Below are 19,171 nucleotides of genomic sequence, written 5' to 3' on the forward strand. Positions count from 1 at the left end.
TGCTGCAATGCTCTCCCTCCGTTGTGGTTTACACTTTTGGGGGTAGAGGCAGAGCTCTGCTGGGCACCTGTGGGAATTGAAGTTGCTCATTTGGGATGCAGTGTGGACACCAGACACGAAATCAGGGGTTCTCAAACTGGGAGTCACGCCCCCTCAGGGGATCGCAAGGTTACTAGGTGGGTGTCACGAGCTGTCTGTCAGCCCTGTGCGGGGCTGACAGCCTGAGCCCCGTTAGATTAAATTACCCCCCCCTCCCCATTTTTAATTGATAAGGGGGGGCGCACTCAAAGGCTTGCTGTGAGAACGGGGTCCCCAATAGGAAGTGCACTGGGTAGCCCCACGGGAGGAATCTTCCCCCTGGGCCCTGTACCCCGAGGACCCTGGTCACTGCCCCCCACCCCCCCAAGGTGCCCCGCCCCTCCCTGCATTCAGGCCCCACCCCGCCCGCTTTGGCTCCTCCCCCTGAGCGCCGAGGCAGCCGCGGCTCTGGCGGTCGCTTCCCGCCCTGCCTGGAGCCGGGCCCCGCGCGGGGCAGGCTGGGACCTGTGGTCCGGGACGGGAGGCGGCGCGCGGCGGGATGGGGGGCGGCTCTGTGCTGCTCCGGCTCCTGCTGCTGCTGGGGGCCGCGGGCTCGGCCGCCCCCTGGGACCTGCGCGCCCTGCGCTGCAGCTTCTCGGCCGCCTGCGAGTGCGACTTCCGGCCCGACGTGCGCGGTGAGCGGGGGGAGCCGGGACTCCGCGGCGCGCCTGAGGGAAGGACCGGGGGGGCAGGGAGAGCCGGGGGAAGGGGTCCGGGGGAGCAGGGAGGGGATCGGGGGGCAGGGAGAGCCGGGGGAAGGGGTCCGGGGGAGCAGGGAGGGGATCGGGGGGCAGGGAGAGCCGGGGTCCGGGGGAGCAGGGAGGGGGGCAGGGAGAGCCGGGGGAGGAGATCCGGGGGGCAGGGACTGTCGGGGGGGCGGGGAGGGGATCGGCGGGGCAAGGAGAGCCGGGGGAGGAGGTCCCGGGGGGGGGCAGGGAGAGCCGGGGGGAGAGGATGGGGGGGCGGGGAGAGCCGGGGGAGGGAGTCCGGGGGAGCAGGGAGGGGATCGGGGGGGGAGGGAGAGCCGGGGTCCGGGGGAGCAGGGAGGGGGGCAGGGAGAGCCAGGGGAGGAGATCCGGGGGGCAGGGACTGTCGGGGGAAGGGGATCTGGGGGGCAGGGAGAGCCGGGGGAGCGGGGAGGGGATCGGGGGGGTCAGGGAGAGCCGGGGGGGGGGAGAGAGCCGGGGGGAGAGGATGGGGGGGCGGGGAGAGCCGGGGGAGGGAGTCCGGGGGAGCAGGGAGGGGATCGGGGGGGCAGGGAGAGCCAGGGGAGGAGATCCGGGGGGCAGGGACTGTCGGGGGAAGGGGATCGGGGGGGGCAGGGAGAGCCGGGGGGGCGGGGAGGGGATCGGGGGGGCAGGGAGAGCCGGGGGAGGAGGTCCTGGGGGGGGAGGGAGAGCCGGGGAGGGTCTCTGTAGGGGGAGGGGGCAGGGGCTCCTGAGCAGCTAGGGAAGGGGGTGGATCGGGGGAGCTGAGGAGCGGGTCATCCCTGACTGAGGGGCCGCCCTTGGGGGTCCCTGAGGGGCCAGGGGAGGATGGTTCCTCCAGCGGCGGGGTGTTGGCTGCCCTGACCCGTCCCCTGGGGTGCACACCCAGCTGCAGGGGATCTTTTCACGCACCCCTCCCCTGAGCGCTCTAGTGCTGTACATTTAAGGAGCCTGTATGAAGAATAACGTGCATTTGATTGCTGCTCGGTGAGCCCCCGTTACGGGGTGACTCGCACCCTGGGGAGACACTAGATCAGCAGGCCCCCAGCACAGATGCAGAGGGCGAGATGTGGCTATTGGATGATTGTGACATGCTGCTCCTTTTGAGAGCATCCCTAGAGAGGAAGTGGAAGGCTGCCCCTTCTCTAAGGTCTCACACTAAAACCAGTTCCTTCAGGGCCACAGCAATACAGATGTTCAGAGAGTTGCCGTTTTGTGTTGACTAGAGCCTGCTCCAAAGCCTGTTGGAAAGATGCCCATCTACTTCAACGGGCATTGAATAGGGACCCTGCTCCCTGGACAGTTCCTTCCAGTCTGTTCAGTGTTTCTGTTCACTCTTCTTTCAAATGTCTAAAGTAATGGAACTTCCCTCTAGAGACCTTTCCTCCACCCAATATCCCCTGAAATTCATCATAGTATTTCCTTTTCTTAACTGCATCCCATTACTCCCTGTTAGACTTTTTACTACCATTGTGAGACCTGGCCTACACTTAAGTTTTACCAGTATGTAACTGTTGGTTAGGGGTGTGATTTTTGTTGTTGCTTAAACTAGTTATACCAGTAAAAGCTATAGTGTGAATGCAGTTACACTGCTATAAAAGTGCCTTAATGCCAGTATAGCTTTTCAGTTCCTGGAGCAGTTTTATGTTGATAAAAATGCATCCACACTGTTTTTACTATACTGGTAAAGTAAAAGAAGTATATTTCTAAGTGTAGACAGGTCCTGAGCCAACTGAAGTTATCCCAAAGAAAGAAATATCCCCCAACCCAGCATCTGAGGGGAGAGGGCAGAGATGGCTTCAAATAACAGCCCAAATAACTTCCATCTCTTAATTCAACATATTCTAAATCTTGTTTTGGATTCATTCCAGGTCTGGAGTGTGACTTGGCCCTGAACCTGGTTGGGCAGCACCTAGTGAGGCAATTGGTGGTGAAAGGAGTGAAAGAGTTTTTACAGAATCATGATCCTGTCAAACCTCTGGTGATGTCCTTCCATGGCTGGACTGGCACAGGCAAAACCTACGTGAGCTCCATGCTGGTCCGCTACTTGTTCCAAGATGGGCTCCGCAGTCCATATGTCCACCAGTTCTCCCCCATAGTGCACTTTCCTCACGCTGAACAGATCGAGCAGTACAAGGTAAGAGTGGAGGCTGCCTGTGAAAGCTAAATTACAAGACTTATTTCCTCTTATGATTATCTAGTCAGCCATTGGATAAGTATTGAGACTCTTCTCCTACCTTCCAACACATACTGTAAAGTGCAATTTTTATAGCACCTCTTATCTGAAACTGTTCCAGTGCTTTCCAAACACTAATTAAGCCTGTGGGATACTATCTCAGCTTTACAGATGGGAAAACTGAGATATAACTAGGGCAAGTGACTTGCCCAAGGTTACACAGCAAGTCAGTGGAAGAAGTGGCCATACAACCTAGGCTCCTGATTACCAGCCCTCTGCTCTAACTACTTGATTGTACTCCCATTAACCTTGGCATTGCCCAGAATCTAAAGAAAAACTTGAGTTAAAATCCTCTGTTGGAAAAAGCGCTTCAGTGAAGACTAATGCATTCCACCAGAAAGTCTGTACATTAAAATATGGAATGGTATAAATATTGGACCAGCTGCAGCCTTGGTGGTGTAAACATCTGTAGCTGACATCAGAAGAGTCTCACCTGCTTACACCAGATCTCAATTTGGTTAAAGTATATTTTCCTAAGTGTCCATACTAATGGCTGGTCTCAGCATAGAGTGAAGGGAGAGCGAGTACATGTTCAGTAACTTTTGGGGTCTGACTATTAAACTTGTGGAGCTCTTGAATTGCCGTTTAATCCACTCAATATTTCTTCTTTAAATGGATTTGTATTAGTAAGACTATATTAAATTAGGCAAAATTCACCATGTTGAATTAAGAGCAAAACCGTTTACCAGGGAACCTTCATCAATGGTAGTCAGTCTTGCAATGTACAAAGTGAATCCTTCTTTCCAGCCAGAGCATCACAAGTGCTGTTCTAAGGAACAACAGCTTTTGGAGGTTGCTATTACTGGCATTATTAGCCCAGGCTAATGTAGTTCTCATGTAAGCTTAGCTCTTTGGTAGCTCAAGCTCTTCTAACAAATTCATGGTCCTAACTGGCTTGGTTGGTTGGGTTTGGTTTTCCAGGAAAATCTGAAGAGTTGGATCCAGGGGAATTTGACAAACTGTGGCCGATCAGTGTTTCTCTTTGATGAGATGGATAAGATGCACCCAGGTCTGATCGATGTGATTATACCATTCCTTGGACCCTCCTGGGTTATGTATGGAACCAACTACAGAAAAGCGATCTTCATTTTCATAAGGTAAGAGAGCTCCCTCTGCAGCAAGTATAACTGGGTTGGGAATAATTCTAATGCATTGCTACTAATTTGGTCAAATGTTGGTAAGTTCCTCCCTATTTTAATCACCCAGAGCAGGTATTGTGTGTCAGATCCATGAGATCTCAACTCATTTCAGTCTGCAAAGGTACATAGTCTCATAGTGCTCTGTCTTTTCCACTATTTGGCAACCTCTGTAGCAGTCTTCATAGGCCAACTAAGGCTGCTTCCATACTCACTGCAGAATGAGGCACTGCCACTGAGTACAATATTGATGTCATGGGATAACTTTCTGGTAATTTCTTGTCTTGGTCTTGCTCAGCAACGGAGGAGGTGAACAAATTAATCGAATGGTGCTGGATCTCTGGTATGCCCGCAAGGACCGGGAAGAGATCAGCCTGCAAGATCTGGAATCTGCAGTTTCAGAAGCTGTGTTTGAAAATCCCAATAGTAAGTCTTTCCATCAACTGGGAAATGCTTTTCAGTGAGCATGCTCACCAGCAGGGGGAGCCAGACCCTATTTCAAATAAGCCAATGATATTTATACAGTGTTTTACAGATATGTGTCAAGCTATTATCAGTTTTCAGGGAGAAGCCTGAGGTGGAGTTAGGACCTGGATTAATTGCTTTGGCAGATGAAAGGAGTGGTTCTGCTGGTCAAGCCTACAGAAACATTACCATACTTAACAGAGTTCCACTGGGAGAAGGGGCACCCACGACTGAATAGGAGGCAGATAGGGTAGTGGGGCCCAGTAAGAAGCTAATTATTAAGGGCCTGATCCTGAGAGGTGCTGAGTACGTAGAGATTTCCTTTATTTCCCTGCTTGGCAATTCTTGGGATTGGGCATAACATAGGTTGGTATATCTGAAGTATCAGTACAGCTGTTAAGAACCATGTATTTGGAGAACACTGGACTTGACTACTATTAGTGGACGACAGATGGATCCAGCTCCCTCAGTTGAATCTGATCTGTTGTCTCTTGCAGGGCTCTAGTCATAGTACCCAGAAATCTGTGGATATCCACTTTATAGCCACAGATATCTGCATTTCCGGATGCAGTCGCATGGTTTACCATCTTTGTGGCTTCTGGATTGGATGCAAATCCAAATTTTTGTATCCACACAAGGCTCTAATTATGACTTCCTGGAAACCAGCTCTGGTGGTGCTGGCTTTGATAGCTGATTCCTCCTAGTGGGTGGGGGCATCTCTTATGCTAACAGGGTTGAATTCCATAGAACTGAGAGAGACTCTGAAGATAAAGCTCTTTGCCTCCCCTTTTTCTCCTGCAGATGGGTTTTGGAAGTCTGGAATCATCGAGGAGCACCTCATTGATCTCCTTGTGCCCTTTCTCCCACTGAAGCAACACCACGTGAAGCAGTGTGTGGTGAATGAACTCACCCAGCAAGGCTTAACGGTACAGCAGGACATCATTCAGGCAGTTGCTGACAGCATCCCCTACTTCCCAGAAGAGGAGAGAGTGTTCTCATCAACAGGCTGCAAAACGGTGGCCTCTCGCGTCACCTTCTTCTCCTAACCTGAGAGAAAGAGTCTTTCTCCAAAGTAGCGCACAGTTGAGGAGCTGGTAAGCAGCCCTTGGAGGATAAGTTTACCCATATACTTGCTCAGATTCAGAGGAGCAGAGTTTAAGAATACTTGAAGTTGCTGTGCCCAGTACAACAGGGATGACTATGAAGAGCAACAGATTGTGGAACTCTGATAGGACAAGTGCAGCCTCCAGCCCTCAGGCAGAGACTGCCGGATGCAGTCTTGGGAACAAAGGGCACACTGACCTGATTCTAAGCACTTTATCAATCTGTTCTTTGCCCTGATGGAGGGTGAACACAGAACAGCCAAGAATACCACCGTGATGTGTATGTGGAGTCCAAAGGGGAAGAGGCTGGGATGTATCAGTGGCTGGGAAGGGTTCTTGGCTACTGCCACCTCCCTTTGATAGCTGGAACTGTGCAGATCTTCCCCGTTACTCTCTGGGCAGCTGTCAAGATTCTCTGGCCTAGCTCCAATGAATGATCTTCCCCGGGCTGCAGACAAGGGAGTCTCACCCTCTAGTGCTTTTTTAATGGCATTTTTAAACATGTATTTTAATGTGAATCTCAGTATGAAGGCCCCAATGTCCTAGAGCCTGCCACACTGCCCTGTGAACATTCTAAACAGATTGACCAGAGTCTCATCTTAAATCTCTGGGGTAAATGTTAAGAGCCAACTTTTCTCAGGTTTTCTTTCACTGTGAATAGGTACTCGTAGGTAAGATTCCAACTGCAGTATCCCTGAGTGCATTAGCATAAGGGGGAAAGGAGTGTGTGATTTCTGCTACCAGCTTTGCCCATGACTTGGGGTGTGACTTTGAGCCAGGCCTTTAACCTCCCTGGACATTTCTTCACCACAGAATACCAGGTCACTCCCTTTGATTCAATGGCAATTACTTGCATCCTGCCAGGGAAGAATTAGGAGCCACCCATGTCAGTCTTTCCAGATATAAAAATGGTGATTCCTACCTCGCAGGGAGACTAGGCATTAACTAATAGTTTTAAGTACCAGGTATTGGTCTTGTGCGGTATTACATTGCTGGGATGAGTGTGTCCCAGCTGAGGTGTTGAACCTCTTGCATATTATATATTGGAGGTTGTCGTTCTGATAGGACACTGCTGGGAACCTGTTGTCCCGGCAGAGCCAGTTTCCATTCCAATTCAGTGTCTCAGATGCAGCTTACTGTATCATACTTAAATGCTGCTGGGGGTTGGAAATAATTCATAGGAATCTCCTTCCCGAAGCTCTGCTATCACTGACCAGCACGGCACTCTTTGCCCTTTCGCTGTGTAGCAGCTGGCTCCCCTGCATCCAGTAAGAGGAAACAGTGTGAGCTCCATCTGAGCAAACAGATTTGGGTCGAGGCAGAAAGTGCTCCAGGAACTCTCAGGCCAGTTGCTGCAGGAAGGTCTCTTCAGTATAGCATTAGAGCAACCTACAGTCTGGTTGAGAAGGAGCCAGTGCTATTACCTCTGTTCCTATCCTGCCCAGGATAGAGTTGGACCAAGATACAGATTTACAGTCAAACATTCTGCCTCCTCCAAACTGTTCATTGTTTTTAATTTAAAATAAATCTGTTGAAAAACCATGCATGAGTAGCAGTCCCTTACTGGGATTCCAGCTGTCATGTTAGAAAGGAGGTAGCTATGAGCCTGCATAATGCATTGGAACAGCTGCCTGACCTGACAAAACTAACTCAGGCAGGGACATGAAGAAATATCTATTGTCTGATGATGGAAAACAAGAGTAGTGGCCTTCCTCTGGTGTAAAAGACCAGTGAAAGGGCCATACTCAACTATAAGCAGGACCCATGCATCCTCCGTGGGGACAGCTGGCATAGGGAATGGTGAAGTCTCAGCTGCTCTCTGTCAAAGTTAAACGCCAAGAGAGCACTGGCATCTGTTTTCTCTGCCACATACGTCCCTTTGTTTAAAAGCCCAAGGAGTTGCTCAGGAGACCATTAAAACCACAACAGAGGGATTAGAACAAATGTTATCTTCTACTTCACCGTACAACCAGAGAGTTAGCAGTGACATTTTCATCTTAAGAGGGAGAACCCAGTTGCCACAGTCATTTTTTCCTCGGGTTCTCACGGTCAACTTCCTCATCTGTTTTAACACGAATTGAAACGGAAACCTTTTTGTTGTTGTTTTGGAAACCAGGTTTAGCACTCTCCTCTCCACCCAAGTCAGAGCAATTGAGGTGAGAGTTTGGGGTACAAGGGACAGGCATAACTTCACAAAACTTTCAATACATGGCATATGTATGTCAGCCACCCCGCGTGAGTTGCATTAGATTAACACCTCTGGTTTAAGAGTTTATCCTAATCAAAGCATTCCTCCTGCTCAGCCTGCATTCAGATTAATGCAGTGCGCAGAGATCATTCACAGATCGTCTGCTTTCCTGTCCAAATCTTATCACTATGTAGGAACAGCCCCTTAGATGTTCACCTCTAAAGCAGCAGTGTTACAAGTTCCTTATAAATTCAGCACCCTTCTGTGGCACTAGGTTGTAGGACAGCAAAGTCTGGAAATATAGTGACTTCCGGGAAAATTGCCTAAAATTCTTGGCAGAGCTGGCTTTCCTGCTTGGGAAGACAGCTCCTAGGCTACCTGGACAATGGCTGGGTCCACACCTTGCAGGAAGAAAGGATGTCTGTGGAGATACCAAAAAAATAAAGATGAAAAAACAGGAGGGCTACAGAGAAAGTGAAGCGAGAGAAGCCATATATTTATTAGAGCCGAGGTAACAGGAAAGGAGTCTAAATGCACCTACTTTCCATTGAAACACAGCTTAGTGTCTGTAACCCAGGCAGCTCAGGTGCTGCCTCTAACATGAAGCTGGAGCAGTTTTTGTACTCTGACTTTTCCTGCCTTCTCACCTTTTCTCCTCCAAGACAGGTTCACTTACTTTACTCACTGTCCTTCTGGAGCTGGCTATCTGCTTGTACAGTTCATGTTCTGTGGCACAAGGGCGGATGACGCTCTCTGAATCCTGCAGGGCTCTCTCAGGATCTTCACTCTGAGCACCTGGTTCCTTTGGTTCATCCTCCAGAGCTCCAGGTGGCCTGTAGGGGCGCACATAAGGCAGAGAACTTACTTTGCAGAGTAGCTGCAAAAAGTGATGCATGAACAGATCCCCTCAGAGACCGTTGTGATCTAGTCCTTGTGACAAGATTCACAGTCTACAGAAAGATGGCAAGTTACTGTCCTTGTAGGATCACAAAGGGACAAAAAAACTATCTGGAATAAATCTGTCACTCCTGCTTCCATTGAAATCAGTGCAAATTTTGTGGTTGACTTGGGTCCTGCTTATTAGATCTTCAAAACAACTTTAGCAGACCTGTGCCCACTGGCTTCTCCGTACCATTTGAGTTTAGCTCGACTGTTGGAGTAGGGGCAGGCTTGAAGCTTTCTTTCCAAGATTGTTTTGGCAACCTCTGCAATCTTGCTGCTAATAATATCCTGGATGGGCTGTCCTGGAAAGAGGCTGGTCATAACAGGTAGGACCTGCAGAGGGAATGAGATCAGTTGAATGGCCAGGTGTGTGCTGAAGGTAAACGTTCTTCCTCCTTCCATCACCAGATAGGGCTGCAAGGATTAAGCTGTGCAGTTCCCATGAGAGCAGCCAAACACTTGCATAAGTTACATTAAAAATATAGTTCTAGCGTTTTTGGCCAGAAGGGACAATCAGATCATCTAGTTTAATGTACATTGCCTGGGCCAATAGCCATCCTACCCCAAATCCAACCACCAGAATCAGACCAGAGTATTACAGCCATGAGGCATGAGCCTCAGTGTTAATTTTTTTTTTTTAATCCAAATGAAATCTTGCTAGTGTAGAAATTCTGGTTTTAAATGTAAAGAAATATTTAATCCACCAAAGCCTTTCGGGGAGGGGCATACTCAACGGCATGCAGTACTTTGTTTAGCTAGCACGGTAGGTGGATGTGGGGTTTTATTTTTCCACTGAAGCCCTGGTCTTGTTTCCTGACAGCTCCTAGTCACAGGGGGCTGCATGCTCTGAAGCCAGATGCATCATGAGCAGCTTGAAAACACATGACAAGAAACTGGAGTTCTTGGTTTATAGGCAGCAGGAAAAAAAGCCTCCTTAGGTTTTTAATTTTAGCAAATAAATGCTGCAAACCCCAAACCCTAATCATCATTCTCTGTATTACTGTAGTGTGAAGGAACCTTGGTCCTAGACCAGGACCCCACTGTGCTTGGCACTGTACAGACACAGAACAAAAGACTGTCTCTGCTCTAAGGAGCTTGCAGTCTAAGTGTGCGTGTCCAGGAGACGGCACAAGGACTATGGGCCCAAATGAATAGGGTGTCACAGATTTTCACTACTTGGTCAGTGTCAGTGAGGTACCGCTTCGTTTTCAGGGTCCAGCAACAGAGCTATGATCACATCCTCCTTAGCACTCATCTCATCCTGCAGGAACAGGCGGCTCTTGGCCCGGTGCAGGTAATAGTGTGGCAGGCGAGGGTTGCTCTCGATAGCACCAGAGAAACAGTATACTGCCCGCTGGTATTTTCTGGGGGAAAAGATACAGGGAAACAGAAGAGTCACGTCTGCTGAATCCCTAGGCAGCGTGAGCTAGGGGGGATAAGAACTCTGTCAACTGGATGTAAGGTCCAGTGAGCCATTCCAACATACCTCTGCTTGTGCTCCTGCAATCCTAGTTCATCCAGCAACATACCAACGCGTCTTCGCAAACTAAAGTCCATTGGACTCAATTCCAGCGCCTGCTGATAATCCGCCAAGGCAAAGGTTAGCTCTCCCAGCCTGAAGAGGCAGTCTGAAGTGGAGCACACAGATTACTTTAGCAAACAGCAAGCTGAGGTCAGTATTTGAGTGTCTTGGGATGTTATAGCTGCTACAAAGGCCAGTAATTGATGCTGTCCTGTTTGCTCTCTGTCTCTCTCCAAGTCTATATAAAATGCTACAACAACATGTCTCTACAGTGCCTCCCATCCTGAAGGCTCCAAAAGCTCTGTAGAAACAGAGAAACAACTGAACAAACAGTGCTATAGGACATCTAGATATTATTCACTGAAATGCAGCCACCTGTAGGGTGGAATGCAACAGCAGTTCAACAGTGCTTAGAAACACCATGTAGCAATCAGCAAACTACAGTGGGATTTTAGGGAGGCAGAATGTAGTTTCCAATTTGGAATTAACAAGGTGACAACCTCAACTGTTGCAAAAAGTTCCATGGGATCTTTCCTGGTGATAAATTGGATGAGATGGGAATGTGAGGGCCCAAGCTAAGAAGGTGCTTCCAGTACCACAGGTGGGGAATGAGTCAGTGATAATCATTAACACTTAGTAGTTACGCAGCACTTTCCATTTTCAAAGCGCTTTACAAGCATTGACTAATTAATCTTCACAACCCCCCATGCAATAGGTATTAGTTACGTTTTAAAGATGAGAAAACGGTGCAGAGAAGTTAAGTGACTGACTGCATCCTGCAGTGAATCATTTACAGAATTAGGGATAGAAGCCCAGAGATCTAGCTCCCAGTCCTTTACTCAGACACCACTGCCTCCCTGGTACAGGAGAATGGGAGGAAAGAATGCCATCTGCAGCACCCTTCAAGGTCTCCCATTTGAGCACTGACTATGCTTTACTTATGAGACCCAACATGATTGCATCCCAGGCAGGGTAGCTATAGGCACTGTATATCCCCCCTCACGTGTGCACCCGTACATACACAACTACATGGTTCCACTGCTGTCAGCGCACTCACTCATGCACTCCCTTAGAACCAGAAATGTTCCTTGGGATAACTCTTAGGTGAGAGAGAGGATATCCCACCAGGATATCCTCCCACAAAGTCAATCGCCACCCAGGAAGAGCCTTGCTACCTCCTCTGTTGACATAGAGTCCCTTCTCGTTCTTCTCCCCTTTCAGGGCTTTGTTGAGGAGCAGCACTGCCTCTTCGAAGAAGCCCTGAGTATAGCAGTGCACTGCAAAGTCGTTGTACGTGAGCAGGAGCTGCCGTTGCGCCTCCATGGCCACAGCTCCCTCCTCTTCACAGAGCTCTGTGGCCTTGAGGTAATCATCAATGGCTGAGTTGAAGTCTTTGACCCTTCTGTGTAGAGTCCCTCTGCCACGAAGGGAAGAAGGGAGGGAGAGAGGATTAGAGCCCAATAGTTAAGGAGAATGAAAATGATTGGGGCGTTCAGAACCTGGAACCAGCACCCAATCACTAGTGCAGACTCCCACTCCCCTCAGTGGGTCACAGATGTGAACGCGAGCCACCTCAGTGAGGACTGGATACAATGGGGTCTCTACCTGAAGATGAAGTACCCTGCATCAAAGGGGCTGTTCTCTATGGCAAAGGTGATTTTGAGCAGGGCATCCTTCAGGTTTCCCTTCAAGGCCTTATTCATAGCCTGGTTCTTGGCTTGCTGTGCTCGTTTCAGAAGCCTCTGCATTAGAATCTGAGCTTCTTCGTGCCGCGGCTCCAGCACAATGGCCTCCTGGACGTCCTGGTAACACAAGGTAGCCTGGAAACAGAGATTAGGAGAATACTAAGAACTTGCACTCTCCTCCCTCTGTTACCGAACACTTGACAAAGGGGAACTTGGGATGGTTATCCCCATTTTGCAGACAGGGAATTTGAGACACCGATTTGCCCAAGGCCACACACTGCATCAGTGGCAGAGCCAACACTAGAAACCCAGATCTCCGGACTCCCAGTCTGGTGCTTGCCCACTTGGTTACACTGGGCAGGAGGCAGTTTCTCTGATCTGTCTCGTTCTGTCTATGCATTTGCCACACCGCTGTGAGCAGCTGATAAAACAGGTGGCTCAATGCATTCTCCAGAATCCTACCATTCAGACCCTGGTTTCTAACCGAGGGCACCAGTTGCTTCTGCAGGTGCAGGGCAAGAAGAATCCCATTTCTAACAGGAAATACAAAACAGAAATAAGATCTCCAGTTACTATCTCTGATCCTCTCAGGGTTGAGGGCACTTCACTTCTGCTGAGCCAAGAAATGTATGATCGCTCATAAAAGAAGAGTACGCTACCCCCAGAGTGAGGCTCTGCTTTCATTTCTCTCCCTGCTTTTTATAGACCAAGGAGGGAGAAGGCTCCCAAATGGTGTAGGAGTCCACGGCCAAACGGGAGGGGAAGGTAAGAGCCCTGCCCCAGAGGTGTGGAATCCCACAGCCCAGGAGGCTGTCACCTAGAACGGATAAAAACAATCAGTTTCCCAAAAGGAGTGAGAGTAGCTGGAAAGGTTTAGAATCACGTCTCTTGAAACCAATTTGATGCTTTATGCTAACTCAGGGGTAGGCAACCTACGGCACACGTGCCGAAGGCAGCACGCGAGCTGATTTTCAGTGGCACTCACACTGCCCGGGTCCTGGCCACCGGTTCGGGGGGCTCTGCATTTTAATTTAATTTTAAATGAAGCTCCTTAAACATTTTAAAAACCTTATTTACTTTACATACAACAATAGTTTAGTTATACATTATAGACTTATAGAAAGAGACCTTATAAAAACTTTAAAATGTATGACTGGCACGCGGAACCTTAAATTAGAGTGAATAAATGAAGACTCGGCACACCACTTCCGAAAGGTTGTCGACCCCTGTGCTAACTGATTAACCACAGAGCAACTTAGCTCTTCTCTGTCCTTAGGAAGCAATTCCATATGAAATCCATATGCAGCCTTGTACGTATGCTGTTGCTTCCCATTACTTAGGTCACTATCAATTCACCCAGCAAAGGGTTAAGCCCCACTGTTGTCCGGCAGATTGAGAACTCTGTCGGCCACGTGGGGACAGGAATGACTGTTCTGTGACAATTCCCTGCAGCCAGCACACCCTGGGCAGAGTAGGTGCCCCTACCCGACAGAAGTGCTCATGCAGCTTGGCTCTCAGGATGTACAGATCTGGGTTCTTTGAGTCTTGATCCAGCTCTTCATTGACGAGCCGAAAACAGTCATGGTATCTGTTCAGGGCTGCAAGACAGGCAATGCTAGAAAGAGAAAGAAAGGGCACCATAAAGTACCAGTGAAGAATACAGTTGTTCGAGGGGCTAAGATAAAGACATTCCCTATCGCAAACCCCAGTTTACCTCCTCCTGCGATAGAGTGAGTTGTCAGGCTGCAGCTCTGAGGCTCGAGTGAAGGACTCCAAAGCATCCCAATAGACCTCTTGGTCAAACAGACATTGGCCCTGCGGATTCAAATCACACAGCACAGAATCAGTCTGACTCAGGCCACCTGCCCATTGCTCCAGGTTAACGAGAGAGACAGACAGAGCGTTCTCTTTCTCTCTCTCTCTCTCCAACCAATCCAGGAATGGAAGTGCTGCTTAAGAGGAGATGCAGCTGCACTAAATACCACTCCCTCCTAGCTGGAGAGCACTGAGCATGCATGAACCCCAAACGGGACTTTTGGCTCTTCCCGTACTGCAAATAAGTTAGCATGTTGAGAGGGGGCCCCAGCAGACTAGCCATGAATATGAACAGTAGAAACATGAAACCTTTCAGAGAGGAAGGATTGGACAGAATCCCCTGTCCCCAAATATAAATATGCACAAAGGACTCTCCCTTGGAAATCCAAGCTCATGTTGACTTCCACTTCAAGTAGCATCTCCAGATTTCCCTCAAGATCAGAGGTCAGTCACTAGACCCAGTGTTCTAATGCTGATACTGAGAGATCAAGGAAAGGCACGGGGTGGGGATGGGGAAGGGGAAGGCTGGTGCCAGCTGGTAGGGGCTATTCTGTACCCTTCACCTGCAGGTAAATAATGAAGGCCATGCGCTCTACATATTCTTCCTTTGCAGAGGACAAGGAATACGCCTTTCTGAGGTTCAGCACAGCAGACTGGAAATCACAGAGCTGGAGAAAGGCTTCTGCCTTCTGTACATAGAACTCCACCTGCAAATGCACCCACAGACATTCTTCAGTCCTTTAGGATAACTTTCTTTCTTAGCCTGTTTATCCTCTATCTAGACACACTGAAACTAACCCTGAGACTCAACACCGCAATCCCGCCCAGACAGATTCTAATATACGCCAATATTCACCTCCCCAATGACATTCTTCATTTGATAATCTTGGAAATGCAAGAGCATTACAGGCTTTGTCCTTCTTGCTGAAGAACTCCATATTCCCCATGCCATGCGAGGTGGGCTTGTACCTTCACCTAACTATGCCTGCTCTGCATTCCCCCTTGCCTAATCATGATCCTCTTACCTGTTGGGGGTTCAGGTTAATGGCTTTGGAATAACAAATGACAACTTTCTCCCACTCGCCTTGGGAGAAGAACTCCTTCCCTCTCCGACAGCTGTAATGAGAAGACAGCATTATGAGCTAATGCAGAAGCACATTTCCCCTCCCTGCAGCACAGCCCTTAGGACAGTCACAGACCCATGGGAGCGCTGACTCAGTTTCCCCACCTGTAAACTGGAGATAACGATTCTATCTGCAAGGGTGTTACGAGGCTTAATTCATTATTTGTTAAGCACATGGAGAGCTTTGGGTGGAAGTAGGAGAAAAGAGGGTGACTGTCTACAAGCACACTAGCCAGTGTTCTGAGCCGTCTCAAGATCAAGAAGGAAAATTTGCAGGACCACAGCTCTGCTAATTGACCAGCACTGGCCACCTATTGATTCTGCAGCACTCTGGTGACCCCACTGCCCATATGCTCAGGGAGAACAGATTCTAAAATGCAGGAACTGGGGATTACCAGTAGATACTAATATCAGAGGGGTAGCCGTGTTAGTCTGAATCTATAAAAAGCAACAGAGGGTCCTGTGGCACCTTTAAGACTAACAGAAGTATTGGGAGCATAAGCTTTCGTGGGTAAGAACCTCACTTCTTCAGATGCAAGACTTGTTCTTACCCACAAAAGCTTATGCTCCCAATACTTCTGTTAGTCTTAAAGGTGCCACAGGACCCTCTGTTGCTTTTTACAGTAGATACTAGTAATGGGATAAAGAGGCTATCATCTCTAGTTCACTAGTTCATATCCTCCTCAGCTTGGTAGTCACCGAAGCCATCTGATGGTTGTTTGGTGGCCTCACCATATAGAGCTGAGAGTCTGTCATGGAGGTTAGAGGACCTATGATTTTCCTACATTTTATCCTTGTAAGATGGGCTATGGGTGACTGTCCCTGTTCTGCCTGTCCTGATGTGAGGAAATCCAGGGGCAGTCAGCACAGTGAAACATCAGACAGTATTCCAACTGGCAGATGGCAGTTCAACTGCAGATAATCTGCCCTCACTTTCAGAAAATTACCTAGCATGGGAGCCATTTCTGGTGAAAATTCCCAGCTTAAGTTGCTAGGTCTCATTTCAGTTCAGAGAGGACAGGTAACACCATCACAGCAGGCTCTTACTGGGTCCTAGCTGGCAATCTCAACAGAGACACCAAGGACCAAGCAGGCTGTTCAGCCTGACCTCCCTCTTGCCCACAGAAGGGAACCCTCCAGAGCAGGATTAGGGCACAATGGCTGGGCAGAGGAAGCTGCAGCCCATGCGGTACCTGATCTGTGGATAAATCAGACACCAGTCCCCAGGGCTGTCATTCCAGGACCTCGAACCAGCACTAAGTAAGGTTTCTTAAAAGTTTGGTTCCCAGCCTCCTTGCAGGACATGGACAAGAAAGCAGGCGTTTGTAACAGTGAAAATGTAAGAAGTGTCTGCTGGACACTCACTGCTCCTGTATCCTGTTCTGCACAATGGCTGTTGGGGACTTCACTCCGCTGGGGTCCTTAAGGTCTCGCAAAGTCTGGCTGGACCCAAAGATCTGTCGCAGGGATCTCTTCCGGAGATTCTCTTTGGACACAGCAGTTGGGAACAGTCCTTTAGTCTCTGTCTTCATCTCCAGTCCTACCTGCAGCAAGAGGGGCTAATGGTCACTCTTCCTCTCCACCACCCTGACAGGGGTCTCTGCCCTTGGCCACCTCCCCACAGCTCTAGTCCCCAGTGACCTCTGACCCCCAGTGACCTCTGACCTGTCTCAGCTCTCTCTGCCCCTCACCCCAGCTCTGCACCTGGCACTCTGCCCCCCCTCCCAGCTCCCTCTGCCCACCCACTCTGCGTCAGTCGCCCTCTGTCCCCTCTCCTCTCAGCTCCCTCTACCCCCCAGCTCTGTGCCCTCCGACGCCTAGCCCAGGCAGCAGTGCTCACTTTGCTCTGCCCTGGCTCCTCCTGCGGGGCTGCCGCTGCCATCCCAGTGGTCGTGTCCCTCGTTGCTAGGCAGGCGGTATCCAGGCAGCTGGGGGCCGAGGGGGTGGGCCTAGAGTGAGAAGGTTCCGTGGCCAAGGCGGGATCCCTGCTGCGCTCGCATGGCACCCTGTGAGCCCGGCCTGTGAGTAGGGTGACCAGATGTCCCGATTTTATAGGGCCAGTCCCGATTGTTGGGTCTTTTTCTTATATAGGCTCCTATTACCCCCCACCCCGTCCCGATTTTTCACACTTGCTGTCTGGTCACCCTACCTGGGAGGGAGGGGCAGGGCTTGCAACAGCCCCTCCCATGCTGAAGTCACTAACCTGGGTGATGGGCAAAATCCTGGTGTCCCATCGAACTGCAGCCAGCTGGGAAGGAGAGGCGGTGAACCTGCCCCTGAGCAGGTGGGCTTGTCTGATGGGGGTCAGGTCTCCTGGGTTCCATTCCCAGCTCTGCCACTGTCTCACCATGGGCTTGTGGGCACTTGTTTTCCACCAGCACTGCTCCACTGGTGTCTGGAGCAGACAAGACTTTTGCAGTCACCCATGTTCTCTACCCTAGGGTGGCCAGTCATCCCATTATTAGGGGCTTTGTCTTATATACGGAACTATAAATATCCCCTCCCTCCAAAAAAGCGTGTCCTGATTTTTTACGCCTACTAGCTGGTCACCCTACTCTACCCCCTGGGATTCTGAGACGGATTAGATGACATGATGTTAAACATACCGATAGCCGTCAGGAGTCTGGTTCCACTGCCAATGCAAACATTTGAAAAATCACAAGACACGCCCCAAATTATGAAACTGGTTTAAAAATTAGGAGATTTTAACACTAATATATTTGGGATTCTTTGCACTTGGCCTTCTGGTTTGGGGACATTTAGAGGCCAAGTTTTCAAGCTTTTCTCCCCAGCCTGAGGGCTATAAAGTTACTCCTTTTTCAATTAAATTATCAGGAAATAACCTGAGTCTGGCACTTGGGGCTTTAAGATAAACACCAAAAATCATAGCATAAGAAAATCACAAGAGTTGCCAACTTTGAATCTTGTCTACACTAGTGCTTCCACCAACAGTGGAACTATTGTAATGGTGGCTGTATAAGTACCTTAGATAAATAGATGGCAGGTGATGGGCCATTTAAACTAGTTATATGTCTACAGAAACCTGTTATCTCTATAATTTTCCTCCATTGCTACCACCAGAGCAGCTGTTACCAGTGGTAACAGTACATCGCACTAGTTGTAAGGGATTTCCAGGGTAGCTTTGTTAGTAATAGAGTGATCAGAGTTCCAGGATTTTTATCCTCTAATAATACTTTATGTTTCTCTAGCACCTTCCATCCAAGGATCTCAAAATGGGTGCAGATGTGGTTAGGGCATACCACTGAGATTCCTAGGTTCTACTCCTGGTTTTGCCACAGACTTTTGGTGTGACCTTGGGCAAGTCATTTAATCTCTCTGTGATTCATTTTACCAGCTGAAGCAGGACAATAATTTCCTACGACAATAGGTTTGGGAGTTCATTTCTTAAATATATGTGAAGTATTTTAAGATGCTTGGTTGAAAAGAAGGGAAGTTTCATTAAAAAATATATTACTATGAATTAAACCTCACTTTCCTCCTTTACATCTGTATTAACCCCATGTTATAGAAACCGAAACACAAAGGAATGTTACCAAAACAATAGAACCCAGCAGTCCTGACTCTTAGATTCCAGCTCCATATTACTTCTGTATGTTCAACAGCCATGTGGACCTGGGTTTAAAGCTGCCATTTACATCTATGATCCAAATGGGTAAAATAATTTGAGAAGGGAATCCCATAATGTGGATCATTACAACGTGATGTTCATCCCATAGTAGTGATGGAACTTTTTTTCTTGCCCAAATGTCAACTGAGGGAGACTTTTCTGAGGCATCCTTGTCCAGTACTAGTGCCATGCAGCGTGACTGATATTGTGATACACGGCCCTCATCAGCTACAAATGCATGAAAGCTGATTACACCATGGGACAGACAGGTCAAGGAGGTTGGTCTGACCTGCCAGCTTTGACGCAGCCTCCAGGCATGAATCCTGTGCCTGGTAGCTCTGCCAACAAACAAGCAGTTGAAGGCGCTTGGTGCGTTACATAAGTCACCAGCTCTTCCAGTCTGATAAAGGGACCAGCAAAGATTAAACGAAAGGGTCCTCATATCTGGTCAACCTATCATAAAGGAAACCAAGGGCAGCCGGCTTACAGTGGCTGAGCACTTCCGCCCACAAGGAAGATGGCCACGTCTGCAGACCACGTGGC

The 19,171-nt window shown here is 49.1% G+C and overlaps 2 protein-coding genes across 3 annotated transcripts; one reads left to right on the plus strand and one right to left on the minus strand.

The window, feature by feature from the left end:
- Nucleotides 1-449: 449 nt before the first annotated feature.
- On the plus strand, nucleotides 450-8,948 carry TOR2A (torsin family 2 member A). The gene is made up of 5 exons (XM_065572266.1): nucleotides 450-713; nucleotides 2,657-2,922; nucleotides 3,943-4,118; nucleotides 4,456-4,583; nucleotides 5,424-8,948. The coding sequence occupies exons 1-5, from the start codon at nucleotides 578-580 to the stop codon at nucleotides 5,666-5,668; spliced, it is 951 nt and encodes a 316-aa protein (XP_065428338.1). The 5' UTR covers nucleotides 450-577; the 3' UTR covers nucleotides 5,669-8,948.
- TTC16 (tetratricopeptide repeat domain 16) lies at nucleotides 8,389-19,159 on the minus strand. Of its 2 annotated transcripts, none has more exons than XM_065572262.1 (12): nucleotides 17,200-19,159; nucleotides 16,366-16,540; nucleotides 14,903-14,993; nucleotides 14,441-14,584; nucleotides 13,777-13,877; nucleotides 13,548-13,677; nucleotides 11,983-12,197; nucleotides 11,553-11,794; nucleotides 10,342-10,483; nucleotides 10,054-10,219; nucleotides 9,046-9,188; nucleotides 8,389-8,746 (listed from the first exon to the last, which is right to left on the minus strand). In XM_065572262.1, exons 1-12 carry the CDS (start codon nucleotides 17,348-17,350, stop codon nucleotides 8,557-8,559), a joined length of 1,890 nt encoding a protein of 629 aa, XP_065428334.1. In that variant the 5' UTR covers nucleotides 17,351-19,159; the 3' UTR covers nucleotides 8,389-8,556. The 2 variants fall into 2 exon arrangements, with proteins under 2 accessions (XP_065428334.1, XP_065428335.1); XM_065572263.1 differs by having other exon boundaries at nucleotides 16,366-16,544; nucleotides 16,841-17,924.
- Between the last annotated feature and the right edge of the window lie 12 nt (nucleotides 19,160-19,171).

The sequence above is a fragment of the Chrysemys picta genome, chromosome 18 (assembly GCF_011386835.1).
Source record: "Chrysemys picta bellii isolate R12L10 chromosome 18, ASM1138683v2, whole genome shotgun sequence".
NCBI classification, from domain to species: Eukaryota; Metazoa; Chordata; order Testudines; family Emydidae; genus Chrysemys; species Chrysemys picta.